The 16,593-nt window shown below is 35.9% G+C and overlaps 1 protein-coding gene across 2 annotated transcripts in view; it reads right to left on the reverse strand.

Annotated features, from left to right (window-relative positions):
* The window catches only part of COMMD10 (COMM domain containing 10), a 178,940-nt gene that overhangs the window by 15,826 nt on the left and 146,521 nt on the right, over positions 1-16,593 (reverse strand). Inside the window, exon 6 of one of the 2 annotated variants that reach the window (XM_043912322.1) lies at positions 16,435-16,488. The exons of the other annotated variant lie outside the window; for it this stretch is intronic. Coding sequence (XP_043768257.1) covers positions 16,450-16,488 — 39 coding nt within the window. The 3' untranslated portion in view covers positions 16,435-16,449. Of the gene's footprint in view, positions 1-16,434; positions 16,489-16,593 lie in introns of those variants that run through there. 2 annotated transcript variants of the gene reach the window in all.

Consider the following 16,593-nt stretch of genomic DNA (forward strand, 5'->3'; position numbering starts at 1 on the left):
ATATGCAGAGTACATCATGCGAAATGCCAGGCTGGATGAAGCACAAGCTGGAATCAAGACTGCAGGGAGAAATATCAATAACCTCAGATACGCAGATAACACCACCCTTACGGCAGAAAGCGAAGAAGAAATAGAGAGCCTCTTGATGAAAGTGAAAGAGGAGAGTGAAAAAGTTGGCTTAAAACTCAACATTCAGAAAACTAAGATCATGGAATCCAGTCCCATCACTTCATGGCAAATAGATGGGGAAACAATGAAAACAAAGAAAGACTTTATTTTGGGGGGCTGCAAATGGTGACTGCAGCCATGAAATTAAAAAACACTTGCTCCTTGGAAGAAAAGCTATGACCAACCTAGACAGCATAATAAAAAGTAGAGACATCACTTTGCCAACAAAGGTCCCTCTAGTCAAAGCTATGGTTTTTCCAGTAGTCACGTATGGATGTGAGAGTTGGACCATAAAGAAAACTGAGAGCCGAAGAATTGATGCTTTTGAACTGTGGTGTTAAGAAGACTCTTGAGAGTCCCTTGGACTGCAAGGAGATCCAACCAGTCCATCCTAAAGGAAATCAGTCCTGAATATTCATTGGAAGGACTGATGATGAAGCTGAAGCTCCAATACTTTGGCCACCTGATGTGAAGAACTGACTTATTTGAAAAGACCCTGATGCTGGGAAAGATTGAGGGCAGGAGGAGAAGAGGATGACAGAGGATGAGATGGCTGTATGGCATCACCGACTCAATGGATGCGAGTCTGAGCAAGCTCTGGGAGCTGGTGATGGACAGGGAGGCCTGGCGTGCTGCAGTTCATAGGGTCGCAAAGGGTCGAACATGACTGAGCAACTAAACTGAACTAAACTGAAAGTGAATATAAGTGATTTTCACTTTCAAGTCAGCTCTAACAAATATAAAATCAATAAGGCTGGTGGGATTTACCCAAGAGCTGTGAACAAAGACCGAGTTGTGCCATGTAGTTGGAAGTTAATGATTTTGTAAAAATACAGATCATTTGTGTGGAGCAATGTTATTTAAAGTGGGTTGAAACAATGGTTTAAGAGTTTCTCTTTTAGACATTTATGAAGACACTGGCTTAAATAAAAGTGTGCAGAAACTTGTAGAAGTAGCCAAGGACAATGCTGTAAATCAGAACTCTTCCAAACAGACAAAGGCTCTTTCAAGATAGCTGACTAACTGGAAAACATATTAATGGTAACAGAGCTAACTGATGTCCTTCATAAAAGATTATCTTCCATGTGGGTGGCTTAGGATTAAGAACCACATTACTGATCATGCTCTCAGTTTGGTCTTGGCTTGAAATGGAGAGCACTTACATTTATGCAGCAGGAACTAGATTTGAGATAGGTTCTGAAGTATATGAAGTACATTAGGCAGGATTAGTAATACACCTATACTTGCATTTGGGAATGCTTACCAAAATTATTATATTAAAGAAAGCAGCAGCCCTTCCCCTTTCCTTCCCATTCCACAAGCCACTACTTGGTCTAAGCACCAATTTCTCAAAAATTAGAATGCTGTATTTGCATTGCTTCTTGGCCTTTTGCTTAAGATCAAGTGTAGAATGTTGAATTTGCATAAATTTTTTCTTCAATCTCATCATTCTCTAGATCATGCTAAATACAGATGCCATATTCAGTTTTTTAAAGTGCCACTTTTATCAAGTTGCTCTTCTAATAAAAATGGTCAGCATCTCCCTCATTACCAACACTTAAAGTTCTACCTTCTTTGACTAGAAGTCAAAGCTCTCCATAAACTTCTCCCAGTATACCTTTTCCTTTCTAACTATGAAATATTTAAAATATTAAAAATCTGCAGGGACTAACAGAGCTGATATTCAAGTAACCCAACACCCAGATATAATTTAGGTTCCCACTTTGCCCATAAAAAGAGTAAATAAAGAACACAATTAAGTCTGCCATCAAGCATCTCATCTCTCTTTTTTTTTTTCATTTCTTTACCTTTAGAAGAAGGATAAAAACGGGCAGAAACAAAAATACAAAGAAGGAAATGAGAAACAAGCAAAAGACTTAAAAATGTAAAAATATAATTCTTAACTACATCAAGATTAGAAGAATGATTTTTTAAATGCCCTCTAGTTATTAACCTTAGATTAGAAAGTTGAAAATAAAGGGGAAAAATGGAAATTAATATCTTTTACCTTCACTTCAAATTTGTAATAGAGGTAAAATTAGACCTAGTATTTGGAGATGGGACTTGAATATACAGAAATGGAATAAAGAAGAGTATTCACTATTTCTCCCATTCCTGTTCCTTATTTCTCTAGGTAAAGAACTAAGACTGGCAAGACATAGATCATTAGGGGTGGAAGATCATTATCTTCTTTAATAACCTATATGTATACAAGCGAAGATGGCTTACAATCTAAGGAACCAAAATAATTGTTAAAAAGCACTTCTCAGTACATAGCACATTCATGGAAAGTTGAGAGGGAGGTGCTTATTAGGAAGAGGCTAAAATAGCTGAAAAGAATCAACATACTGTATTTAGAGGTGATTTTATAAAAAGATAAGGGACAAATCTAAAATTAAAAAGACATCATTTTATTACATAGAAATCATAAAAAGTATCATGAAAATGTCTGAAAAAAGATACTGGACAAAATTATGGTTCAGAATATTTAATTTTTTCCTAACTTAATCTAAGTAAGATGTTTTATTTGATTTACTGCCTGAAATCCAAAGGTCAACATAACCTATGAAGTAAAATGTGAAAATCATTAAGGAGAAATCACAGTCTGCATAATGACCTCAGTATAACTTGGTTCACAAAATGGGTTAGGAAATCACAAGTTTAGTGAGTGGCCCAAATTTCTCCAACTCTATCAGCCTTCCAACTGGCAAGCATGTAGGAAATCTTTCTTCCAGAAATACTATGTTCAGAGAACACTATTACACTGCTTTGAAGTACAGGATATTCACATGTGACCATTCACATGACTAAAAATGAAATTTTGTTGTGAGTAAAACTCACTTTAATGATGTACTTTAAATACTGTCAGTTTATAGAAAGAGATTTAAAGAGCATAATAGGAGGAGTTCTTTAGAAAGTAGATTTATTTCTGTTGCATCAACTCAGACCTATTTCTTCAGCTTAAGAGAGTATCTTCTAAGATAGATGTAAAACACTAAAATCTATAAAATATTTTGTACATCATTATAAAAAAAGAGATGTCAAACCTTGTCGAGATTCCATTTTGGATAATCCCTTTCCATTCAAATAGTATCCTACAGTTAAAAAAGAAAATGTAACAATTCCATTTTTAAATAATCTATAATTTGAAGGTGGTTCAGGCGGTAAAGAATCCGCCTGCAATGCGGGAGATCCTGGGTTTGATCCCTGGCTTAGGAGGATCCCCTGGAGAAGGAAAGAGCTACCACCCCAGTATTCTTGCCTGGATAATCCCAATGGACAGAGGAGCCTGATGGGCTATAGTTCATGGGGTTGCAAAAGTAGGACACAACTGAACAAACACTTTGACTTCTGACTGATATTTTGAATCTATAATTTAATACCAGAAAATTGAGTTTTCAAGTTTAAATGAAAATCTACACATTTTATTTAAGGGTCTGTGTAAGCACAAAGATTTTTTCTTTCCCATATATTCAAATTAATGTTGGCCATCTTAAGTTTTCATTTAGTTACAGAGTAAAAATTTATTTGAAATATTTGATGCAATCACTAAATATGCTCTCTGCCCATGTTTCAATGTCTCACGGCCATTCTTCTCTTCCTCCTTCAATCCATCCAATTCTGATCATGAACTTCTTTTTCTAGACTTCAGACCCTCCAAAGATTCTTCACTATTTGCAAAAGTTCAAATTTCCCAGGTTGCCACTTTAATTTTTGTATAAAGCAAGTTGAATTATCTTTTTCCTGCTCTCTCTGCAAGGATGCCATACAAACGTGCCAGTTACTACCTTTGAACACCTGTGTATTTTCTCAAACCAATGCCTTTATCCCCACTTCCCCCTTCAATAAGAATGTACTTCTCTAACTTAAACATGGCAAAATCCTGCCATTCTTCAAGGCTCAGCTGAAGCACCTCTCACATGAGGCCTTCCCCAATCTCCCAAACAAGTCTCCTTCTGAGTTCTTCCCACACTTCAGCTAGTAGTGCGGCACCTAACACATTCTACTGTGTACTGTATTTTCCCTGTGAATGTACCATCATTTTCTAGCAGGGTGAAAGTTGCTCTAGGATAGGATCTTAAGGGTGTGACCACTGGTATCAAACTGCTTGTGTTTCAAAGCCATCTTCAGAAGTCACTATCTTGAACAAATTATGAAATGCTCTCTGCCTCAGTTTCCTCATTTGTAACACGGGGGTAATAATAGCACCTACTTGACAGGGATTCAGTTCAGTTCAATTCAGTCATGTCCGACTCTTTGTGACCCCATGAACTGCAGCACGCCAGGCCTCCCTGTCCATCACCAACTCCCGGAGTTTACTCAATCTCATGTCCATTGGGTCGGTGATGCCATCCAACCATCTCATCCTCTGTCATCCCCTTCTCCTCCCACCTTCAATCTTTCCCAGCATCAGGGTCTTTTCAAATGAGTCAGCTCTTCGTATCAGGTGACCAAAGTATTAGAGTTTCAGCTTCAGCATCAGTCCTTCCAATGAATATTCAGGACTGATCTCCTTTAGGATTGACTGGTTGGATCTCCTTGCAGCCCAAGGGACTCTCAAGAGTCTTCTCTAACACCACAGTTCAAAAGCATCAATTCTTTGGCTCTCAGCTTTCTTTAGAGTCCAACTCTCACATCCATACATGACTACGGGAAAAATCATAGCTTTGACTAGATGGACCTTTGTTGGCAAAGTAATGCCTCTGCTTTTTAACATGCTGTAAAGGTTGGTCATAACTTTTCTTCCAAGGAGCAAGCGTCTTTTAATTTCACGGCCGCAGTCACCATCTGCAGTGATTTTGGAGCCCCCCAAAAAATAAACTCTGTCACTGTTTCCATTGTTTCCCCATCTGTTTGCCATGAAGTGATGGGACCAGATGCCACGATCTTAGTTTTCTGAATGTTGAGCTTTAAGCCAACTTTTTCACTCTCCTCTTTCACTTCCATAAGGGTGGTGTCATCTGGAAATCTGAGGTTATTGATATTTCTCCCGGCAATCTTGATTCCAGATTGTGCTGGACAGGGATATGAAGATGAAATACGTATTCTGTATAGAAGGACTTAGTCAGATGCCTGGCCTGGTATTCAGTAAGGAATCAATCATCCTTGTCATCACCATCACCCCATCATTTTTTATGCTCTACACGGACCTAGCCCAGGACCTTGAATATAACAAATGTTTAATAAAATGCTTATTAAATTGAATGGAATCTTTTTTGTCTTTTCAAGTCAAGTGGGAAATAAAGCCATGTGGAATATACTGATCAGGGAAAACCAAAATCTCTCTTAAATGTAACATTTTAAATGAGCAAGTATTAATAGTAGATTAATAATTAAATACTCAGAGTTATGTAAACATTGCCAAAATAAATTGCATTTCCAGTAAGGATGTAACAACCTTTAGATCTCACCTAAATGCGGGTTACAATTCTGACAGCTATTTTCATACCTGTGGGCTGTCAGAGAGAGGCCCTTTCCAGATACATTTACATATACATTAGTTGATCCTTCAAGGACTAGGATGTGAACTAAGCGGATTCACTTAGACATGGAGTTTTTTCAATCAGTATATAGTCAGCCTCTCCATTGGAAGGTTTCGATCCACAGGTTCTGCACCCGAGGGTTCAGCAAGCTGCAGATGTGGAGTCAGCAGGTACTGAGGGCACACTGTGAGACCGGAGCATCCTCAGATTTGGGAGCCGCAGGGAATCCTGCGATCAATCCCCCACTGACACTAAGAGACAACTGTACTATAATGAAGGTCGATTTCAACAGTACTATTAGAACTGCATGAAAAATCCTGACTTTCCAAGAATGATAAAAAGCCAGTAGGTAGAGAATCACATTTTAGGCAGGAGTATGTGGAGGATAGGTCTCCTTTCCCACATAACACTGAAAGTGAAAGTCATTCAGTAGTGCCCAACTCTCTGAGACTCCGTGGGCTGCAGCCTGCCAGGCTCCTCTGTCCATGGAGTTTTCCAGCAAGAATACTGGAGTGAGTAGCCATTCCCTTCTCCAGGGGATCTTCCCAACCCAGGGATCAAACCCAGGTTTTCCACATTGCAGGCAGATTCTTTACCATCTAAGCCACCAGGGAAGCCCAAGACCTATCCCTTCTCCAGGGAATCTTCCTGACCCAGGAATCGAACTGGGGTCTCCTGCATTGCAGGCAGATTCTTTACCAGCTGAGCTACACATGACACTGCTTCACACTAAAACCGCATCTTCCAGTTATTCTTAGATGTAATGTCTTCTGTATAAAGACTACCAAATAATGCAAAACTGTGTTACTGTTTTGTGAAGTAGATAAAATGTCTTGAATAGAATGAGTCTATTTAGATCTATTTTCACTGGTGACCTAATCCAGAGATTAAAACATAATGTTAGTATCAGAAATATTTTCACTATGTGTTTTCATGAATATACAAAAACAAAATGAAATGCCAAATACTCTGAATATAGTATCTTAGGTTTTCAAGACATGAACTCATGTATGGTAAGCACTATCTGTCACTTACATAGCACAGACCTGCTTTAAAGAAGTAAATATTCTTTACGATGGCAAACAAATCATTCAACCAAGCCTTAGAGTAACAGGACTGACCATGTTTTGCATTTAGATGACACATCTTTCAAGTTGCTGAAGACATTTTGCAAAATCTAACAGAAATGTTCTCTCTCCACCAAGCTAACTAGGCAAAAAAACATGCTAAGAAGAGCAAGTGAGAAATTAGCAATATGGTGCAAGGCCCAGATCCAGAAGTCATAAAGGAGATCATAATGCTGTCTCCTGTTTGCCAACAGGTGGGTCTCAAGATTGCAGGCTGCTATTTTCAAATTAAACTTTGATTTGCCTTTTACCTGGCACTGCAGCTAATGCCCTCTTCTCTCCTGATAAGACAGGAGACTGAGAAGAGTAGAAAATCAAATCTTTGCATGCTAAGTGCTATGGTGGGGGTAACAGTGATGTGTGGTGCTGCGGAATGAATAGCAACATGACAAAGCTAGATTTTAATGAAGGAATATTCTGACTAGTGAACTCTCACTAAGCAATAATTTTTTAAACTACTAAAGGGAATGAACTAGAATATTAAACAATTTTATGGCTTCAAACATACATTCAAAATTTGACCTCAATTACTGTTGAATAAATCTGCAAAATAAAACCCTTCTTCTCCCCCAGCACCACGCCCTGCATTTTAATCACCAGGATTCATCCAAGGAAAATGTATACCTGAGAAAGCAGAGCCAGAAGGATCCTAAATGGCAGCAAGTGGTTGGGACCTGAAACCGTTAATTAGATTTAGGGACCACGATATTATTAGTTAAAGGCTCTGAAGGTGGTATTTTAAACACCAGGGTATAGGCTCACACTCTGGACAAAGTCCAGCTCTCTCTACTCTTAATCGTCTCAAGGACTGTTTTAAAGTAAGTCAAATATACCCGCTGCTTAAAACATGCGTTTAATAGTCCTCAAAGAGCAAAATAAGAACTACTCACTTTCTAAAATGTGTGTGTATATAAATAAAAGCCTGCCTATATATTACTCAACTTCTATAAAAACACAGAAATTTTTAGTCATGACAGCCAACTATGAAAACTTATTTCAAGTTTTTTTCCTTGCTACATTAACTGTTCCTATTACAGTGATTAAAGAAATAACTTTCAAAGCACTGTTTATTAATTTTATACTCATTTTTAAAAAGGAAACAACGGTTCCTGATAATACATGGTACATTTTTAATATAGAAATATTGCCAAATAAAGTACAAATGGGCCTAACTTGTACCTCAAATTATTTTGGAAATAAGCACTGAAGTCATAAAAAATTATTTTCATTCAGATGGTGCAAAATGTAAAGAACAGAATTCATAGGCATTTTATCTTCAGCTCAGTAAAAGACATGGGAATGCAAAGCCAAGAATTTGATAACCAACATTTAGACAATCATCCATTTTATAATGAGTTGAGTTATACACTCTCAAATCTGAGTGTAACACTGAGAAATCTGGCCCTAAATTCAGTCTCCACAACTCTAAGAAGATCAAATCTTAACTGCTAATGATGAAATCTAAGCATAAAAATGTCTTGTTATAGTACTGGCAAATAGGAAACTGAAGAATTATGGATATGATTTTTAAAAAAAAAACCTATACAGGTCACTTCTGCATCCTTTTAGGTCTAACTTTGCACCCTTTAATGATTGCTCTCTTAAAATTTCATTTCAAAGGACAACAAAAAGAAATTTTTCCATAACTCCAAGTGGGTTGAAAACTTCATTAACTGATATTTCAACAGTTTTGAGGAATACAGAAATACTTAACATGATAGGTAAGAGTGGGAGAAATGAAATCATCAACACCTGGACTCAAACAGAAAAAGATGAGAGGAAATGCTGATGATGAAAGCAACATCTAGAAGCTGAAAGCACCAGCTCTTGAGTCAGACTGCCTGTGTTCCAGCCCTGGCTCCATCACTTGTCAGTTGAATGGCTTCACCCAAAGTAATTAATCTCTCAGTTCCTCACTTTCCTTTTCTGTGGCTGGGATTAACAAGAGTAACTAATCTCAGGATTGTAGCAATGATTATACGTCATGAAAAATGCTTGGCATAGCAAATGACACAAACTAAGTGCTCAACAAATATTACCTAAAGTTATTATAAAACTAAGGAAAAAATAATATTTCTGAAGTCAAAACACTAAGAATGACTGGCCAGAAATACCAGAAGTTGACGAGACATCAAGAAGATGCAGAATAGGAGCACTGAGTTTGCTGTAAACTATAAATAGGAACAATTTAAGTTAATAAGTGAAGATAAAAGTCAGGCACTAAAAAATCCATGCTGGTTGATAGGAATGAAGAAGCCAGAGATATGGATATATATAAAATATGTCCATATTTGTGAAAGTTAAAAATCAAAATAAAAATGAGAAAATAAAATAAAATGAGAAAAGGATACAAACAAAGAAAAGAAGAGGCCAGAGTCAAGTATTTTGGTCAATAATCAGAAAGATGACAAATAAATGCAACTAAATGAAAAAACTTCTAGTCATGATAATGTATTCTTGGAAATACTCAGCTATAGGCTATACTGATCAATTTGATAAAAGAGTTTTACTAAGATATGATAAGAGTACACTGAACATCACTCTAATCTTACTAAAATGACAAATGTTAAATAAAAGCATCACCATCCCCCTACCCCAAAAAGAATATCCTCCCAAAACTTGTAGAACCATTGATACTTGGTATTACCCTAGAAAGATTAGTAAAAACCTTAAAAGAAAATACCAATTGTCACATCAAGAGTTTCAGATTCAGTATCTCCACAGGCAAACCTCTTATTTCTGATTGTATCCAGCTTTTCTGTTCAATAAACAGTTTTGAACATTGTAATCAACTTCTTTTTAATCAAAACCAGCCATATTGACAAATTAGGCAGTACTGAGAAATGTTACTCATTATGGCAGTTTTCTTTTTAAGTATGCTTTTAATCCGTTTTGGATGCAGGTGCACTTTTAAAAGAAAAGCAACAAATTTCTACAAGTTACTGAGGTCTCTAAAGTAGGAACTGGTTTTGCTAAAAAAAAAAAAATGTAAAAGACAAAAATGAAATCATGAAATTCATATACAAAAGCAATCTTAATGATGTGTTAATAATTTCTAACTTTTAAAAGAGAACGCTACTCCACGCCTTCCTATTTTTGAAGAATTTAATGAAAAAACATTTAGTACATATACAATAAATAAAACACAACTACATAAATAAATTATTCTCTTCTAAACACTTATTAGCAAACTTTGTTTCAAAAACAATTATGAAAAATATGACATTCAAGCCCTAATTTAAAATTACATTCATTTTCTAAAAATGTAATTAGTTAAAATGAGGTTATAAAAATCAATCTTTCCATTTTAACAGGTAGTTAATTTACTTGTACAGATGGTTATTACTTTGTATGACTATTAATATAATACCTGATTTTTGTTTTTTACTGAATCTTTTCTAGGACAAAACAGTAAAGTTCTTTTATAATCCCCATTAAAGTTCCTAAGGGTTACTTCTCTTAATATTGCTAAGTTAAAATTTATCAATAAAAATGCTGACAAGCCACACGACTTTTGAAAATAACATGCCTACTTAATAAAATGGGTCAATACTGAATATATCAAAATGATCCATTTGTTACCATAATAAAAATACCACTTAATGCAAGTTCCTCTTAAATAGGATGATTAACAATAAACATTGCCCAAGAAATTACTCCAAAGTCAGTAAGCTTTGATTTGTTTTCTGGGGGTAAAAAATGAACTCATGAAGAAGGTTAATGATAAATAAATGGCTTTTATAAACTCATTAAGTACTATAAACATTCAGTACATTTTCCTTCTTTTAAAATGTTGATTAGTCTCCATTAAATAGTTTTATTTTTTCAGTCTGTCATTTTGAAATCTGTACTCTTAACAAAAAATAAGGACACATTCACCTCTTCCCCTTTCCTTCAAATTGCACACATACAAAAAATATTTTTTAAAGGAAGAAACATTGATAGTGCAGTAAAATAAGAAAGAATACCACTTACTGTAAGCCAGAAAATGAGGAAATTCTATAAACTAAAAATCAGAGATTTAATTAAAAGAAAAAAAAATCAAATCAGCAAAACTAAATCTAAAATAAGCAAAAAAGATTGTAGAGGCCCAGAGAAACATAAAGCTTGTGGCCAAACAAAAGCGTGTGTGTCTTTTCTCAAATGTGATTTCTACCTATGCAGAGTCCCAGAGTAGATGGTGGGATGAGAGAAACAAAGCAAATAAAGGCAAGCAATTTATGGGAAAACACTCCCAAACCCAGAGGTCAAAATCCTGCAACAGGAACACCCTGCTCAGCAGTGCTTCCTCCTTTCGCCCTGCAGTCACTGGATGAAGGCTTCTGTAATAAGAATCTTATTATCCCCCAGAGGGATGGAGTCTCATCTGGCTGAAGAGTATAAATACTCTCCAGGCATGAAAACAACTCCATCTATGCTTTCAACCATACATACTAATAACCAAGAATCACTAACCATTTGAAGAAAAATTAGCAACAAAGCCATTGAATTTAAAATGAGAAAATATCATTCAGGCGGAGTAGAAGAAACAGAAGAAAACTTTAAATATAGTTGGCATTCTCAGTGAAATGAAAAGACAGTACATCAACAACAACAAAATAACAGGCTATTTTGAAAAAGAGTTATACATAATTTAAAATGTGCCTGATAAAGTAATGATAAAACAAAGCCTAAAAAAAACAGACTGATAGTTTAAAGGGTTCAGCTAAAGGAAAAAATACTGCATTAGACAAGAAGGACAAGAGAGCCTCCATAACCAATGTAAAATGAAGAAAACATATAAAGAAAGAGAAATGGAAGGTAGAGTTAGACGCTCCAGTAGGTTTAGAAACTCCAGTAAAATTACCTACCAGAATGACAAAACAGAAAGAACTAGATGAAAAAGTATTCAAGAGAAATAAAGGAATCACATCCTAAGTGTACTATCAGGATGCTATGGATATAAATTTCAAAATCTTCAGTGGGGGGAATAGGCAGAAGGAAGGAGAAAATGGCTATTTACAAAAGTATAAAAATCATATTGCTATCAGAATTATTTCTAACAAAATCAGGTAACAGAAGTCAATAAAAAGTGAAAGTGAAAAGTGAAGTCGCTCAGTCGTGTCCAACTCTTTGCAACCCCGTGGACTGTAGCCTACCATGCTCCTCCGTCCATGGGATTTTCCAGGCAAGAGTACTGGAGTGGGTTGCCATTTCCTTTTCCAGAGGATCTTCCTGACCCGGGGATTGAACCTGGGTCACACATTGTAGGCAGACGTTTTACCATCTGAGCCACCAGAGAAGCCAGAAGTCAATAAAGGAGCCCTCAATTCTCAGGTGAGATTATTTATATGTAGAATTCGGTCAAGCCCTATTAGAAATCAAGCGAGAGATTAAATACACATTTTCAGTCATGCAAAGACTCAGACGTCCCTGGTGACTCAGCCAATGAAGAGTCTGCCTGCAATCCAGGAGATCTGGGTTCGATCCCTGGGTTGGGAAGATCCCCTGGAAAAGGAAATGGCAACCAACTCCAGTATTCTGGCCTGGAAAAATCCCATGGACAGAGGAGCCTGTCCTCATAGGAACTCTCCTGTGACAGAGTTCATAGAGTTGCAAAGAGTTGGACATGATTGAGCGACTTCACTTTCTTTCTTTCTAAGACTCAGACTAGCTCAAAACCTTCAGGTACAATCTAAATGAATTATTGGCATCCCTGGGTGGGCCAGTGGTTGAGAGTCCACCTGCCAGTGCGGACTCGATCCCTGCTCTGAGAAGATTCCACATGCTGTGGGGCAACTAAGCTATGTACCACAACTGCTGAGCCCATGCTCTAGAGCCTATGAGCTGCAGCTGCTGAAGCCCACGCACCCGAGAGCCGGCGCTCCACAAGAGAAGTCACCACAATGAGAAATCCACATACCACAATGAAGAGGAGCCCCCACTGTCTACAATTAGAGAAAGCCAGAGCACTGCAAATATTTATTCACTCAGCACAGCCACAAATAAATATTTTTTAATTTAAAAAAAGAATTATTAAATTATCAATTCTAGAAAACCAAACAAAAAATGAGGAACATGTAAAAATACAAGAAACTGTAATGTCCAAAAGCTGTAAAACTCAATTTACTAAATTAAATTTTGTAAAACTAAATTTAAATCATTATTGATACATAATGTTAAAAAGAAATAACAATCTGAAATTAAAGTACAAAAGTATTTTAGAATGACTGTCAGGGAGGAATATAAGCATATATATTAAGACTCCAGACATTTTTAGAAAAGAATAAGAACACAGAGTAAGAGAAAAGCTTTTGGATGTTCTCAAAATATTCCTTTTATTCATTTACACAAAGAGATGCCTGACAATAGAAAAAAGGATCTAATTTCTATGCCTTTAGATTTAATATGAATTTGCTTTTCTTCACATATACCCACACTTGTACATCAATAAGTCCTTACTGGTGAGTAAACGTCACCACTGTACTGTTCCAAAAGGTTCTAAACCCTCTTTAAAACTAATTAGACAAAAATAGTTATATATGGCTTTGAATGTCCTATATGGAATGGAACCATATAATGAAATCAGATTTATGAATTTCTAACTCAGAAAGTTTCAGTACTAATTCTTGGAAAATTACTTCCCCCAAAGTTCATATGACCACAGAAGCTTGAGTTACATTATGTTAAAACAGTCCATACATGAGAATATTCAAATTATCTCTTAAAATGTTCCAATTAGAATTGACCTGAATCTACAACAATAGTTTTCATTTTGTTCAGTAAATAAATTTGATGTCTTATTTTTCTTCCTAAGAAATTTACCTAATATTGAAAAGAACTGGTATTTACAAAAAAGAACCTGAAGACCTAAACTGACACCATGATTTCAGGCTGAGGGCCCACTGCTAAGAATGCTCATAAAAGGTAATTTTAAAGATCTAAACAAGCCTTCAACTTGCAATGTACTCATTAAGGGCAGGCCAAGTGTCAAAAGCTGTTTTGTCTTCCTTGTTTTGTTAAAATATGCCTTCTTGTGCATTTTCCTTTTGTAAATTTCAGATGAAAATAAATAAATGTTTCTACAGCACAAGGCATCTGGGAATGGGTTAATACAGGAATTAAAATATTAAATAGGAGAAAAAAGATCTTTCTACTCAGTAGACAGTAACAAGCCATATTTTCAAGTACCTATTAAGGGTCTTTACAAGATCTAAAGAACTTGTTTGTATCTTGTTTCTAAAGTCAAAATAAGATGGGGAAATGCCTATCCTCCAACTTCTTGAAACATAAAACTAAGGACCGTTAATTAAGACTTTTCAGATCTCAACTGTCGTGAGAATGCATGAGGATGGTAATTTCTCTAGCACCCAAAGTACAGAATACAAAAGTCTATTACAGATTAAAATCAATATCCAAAATATACTTCAGCATGACCATGTCCATGTTTATTGACCTTCAGGAACAGCTATAATATATTTTTCATACACTTAATAACTCCAAAATGAATGGAAGTTGGAAACTACCATTTGAAGTTTCCACTAGTCTCCAAGGTCAGTCTCATTCAGTGATACAAGCTCATTTTGGACTTTTACAACAGTATAATTAACTTTCATTAAGTCTGAGATTCTTTCTTCTGATCATATATCCATACAGAAGCTAGGCACAACATTTAAATCAAGTAAAATATGATAGACTTAACCACCCTTGGGCTATTTCTCAAATGCTTTTGGAAATTTTTATGGAAGGTAATTTCAGTCATGCATAGTTAGACTAATTTATTTAGCTGAAAATGAATACAAAAATAAGTCCATATGCATATCCATGAAAATTTAAGGAAATGAGAAAAATTAAGATTGAGTTTAACTGCAGTTGTCTGAACACTACAACCCAATTCACATTACTAAATGTTTTAAAGACAAGAAATATATTCTTCTCTTCCACTTAAGAAGATCAACATTTCTCATTGCTTTAATAAAGCATTCTATATCTCTTATAGGCAAAAAAATGATATAACCCAAGAGGCCAAATAAATCTGAATAATATGTGCACATTATTAAATATCAATATTAGCCTATGCTATCATTAAATTTAAGCTAAGATTATTAAATATAAAGACTAATTGTTCCTAAATCATACCCTACTAATATATTAGCAAACTTAAAACATCTTGGGAGGAAAAAGCAGTTTTTGGTAGCTTTCTGAGTTACCAAAAGTGAGATACTCTTGAAAATAAAATCTGCTTCCATTTGTGAAAAATCTGTCACACTGTGGAAAAATATTCAATGAACAATCAAAATGATGATAAGAACATAGAAATTTAAGCACTTGTAATAATATGAGGGCTTCAGAGACAATAGACAAACATAACAATGAAAACAGATTTCATCTGTCTTCTTGCCTCCTTGGCACCATTAACTCGAGCTCTGGACACATCAGCGTGTTTGGACACAGGCAAGCTTCACTCTAGAGCTACAGTGAGCGTGCAGGAAGCCAGCTGTGAGGCTGCAGTCCCTCAAAGGCCAGAATAATGCAGACTTACTTGTAGAGTGCCAAGATGCACAACAGAAACCTTACTCCTTCCCATATGGTTCATTGCCTTCCTTCTGAGATGAGGCTCTGGTTTCTGGCCTGGGGATGAGAAGTGCAGCAGGGGAGCCAACTGTTCTGGTTTCATGGACAGACCTTTGATTAATCCTCCTGTTTCAGCTCTATATCTTCTTCCTGCCCTACTTCATACCTGGCAGATTCTCAGTTCAGGGGCTCTTTCAGGCTCAGACAGACTGGTCAGTTTCCTCTCACCTCCTCTGTAGCCTCCTCACAGCTTGTTTCATCAGTCATCTCACTCCCATCTTTCCTTCTCCCAGTCATTTGTTGAAAACTTAACAAGTACTAGCGAGTCTCTGATTTTCTTTGCTTCATCAATCTATTCTTTCTGTGCTTCTACGCATCTATTTCAGTGACGTCTCAGGAGGGACCGGAAAATCAACAGGTGTGCTCAGGCCTCCGTCTTACCCTACGCAGGACTACTTTTTAAACTTTTCAACGAGACTACTTCCATCTGGTGAATAAACTTATACACAAAAACCTTACCTGCTCACTTGTATAATAGAAGAGCTAACTTTTCTGAGATTCACACAAAATTTAAAACTTCACAGCATTTCAATTCAATATAAATTGTCTACAAATGGGAAATCAGTCATTTTTATATCTGAAGGGTAAAAATTTACTATTATGACACTCAGTGCTTAATTAAGAAAACCTAATCCATGTAGTGAATTTCAAAAAGACAGTTTCTGCTTCAAGTTCAAAGGATTCCTTACAAAATAAAAGATAAAATGCATTTTTTTCAATTATCTCAACAACTGAATAATTATCAATAAGCTGCAAGATAATGAAAACTAGATGTCTGAAAGTAAAAATTATGCTCCCCCCACCAAAAGAAGGCATGAGTAAAAAGGATCAACTACAATTGCTTAGGGAAGTTTGGGGTAATATATAGTATCACTATTCATAAAATCAAATTTGAAAAAATAGCAATAATACAATCCTTAGAAACTGTTGAAACATATTAACTTTATGACAAACATACCACTGAATAACAAATATGACTGTTAAGTGACTTATGTGAAGCACAATTAATTGAATCAATATGTCGATTTAAACTTTACTGCCATTGTCTCATTGCTGGTTCATAAAATCAGATGTGGAACTGGTCTCAAGCCCAGAAACTGCAAAGAAACAAAAATATAATAGGAAGTACAAGTCATCTAAAGGCAGCTTAAAATCTGCACTGTATTAAACACTTTAAGATTTTAATTAAGTATAGAAAGAGA

This window comes from Cervus elaphus, chromosome 9 (assembly GCF_910594005.1).
Source record: "Cervus elaphus chromosome 9, mCerEla1.1, whole genome shotgun sequence".
Lineage (NCBI taxonomy): Eukaryota > Metazoa > Chordata > Mammalia > Artiodactyla > Cervidae > Cervus > Cervus elaphus.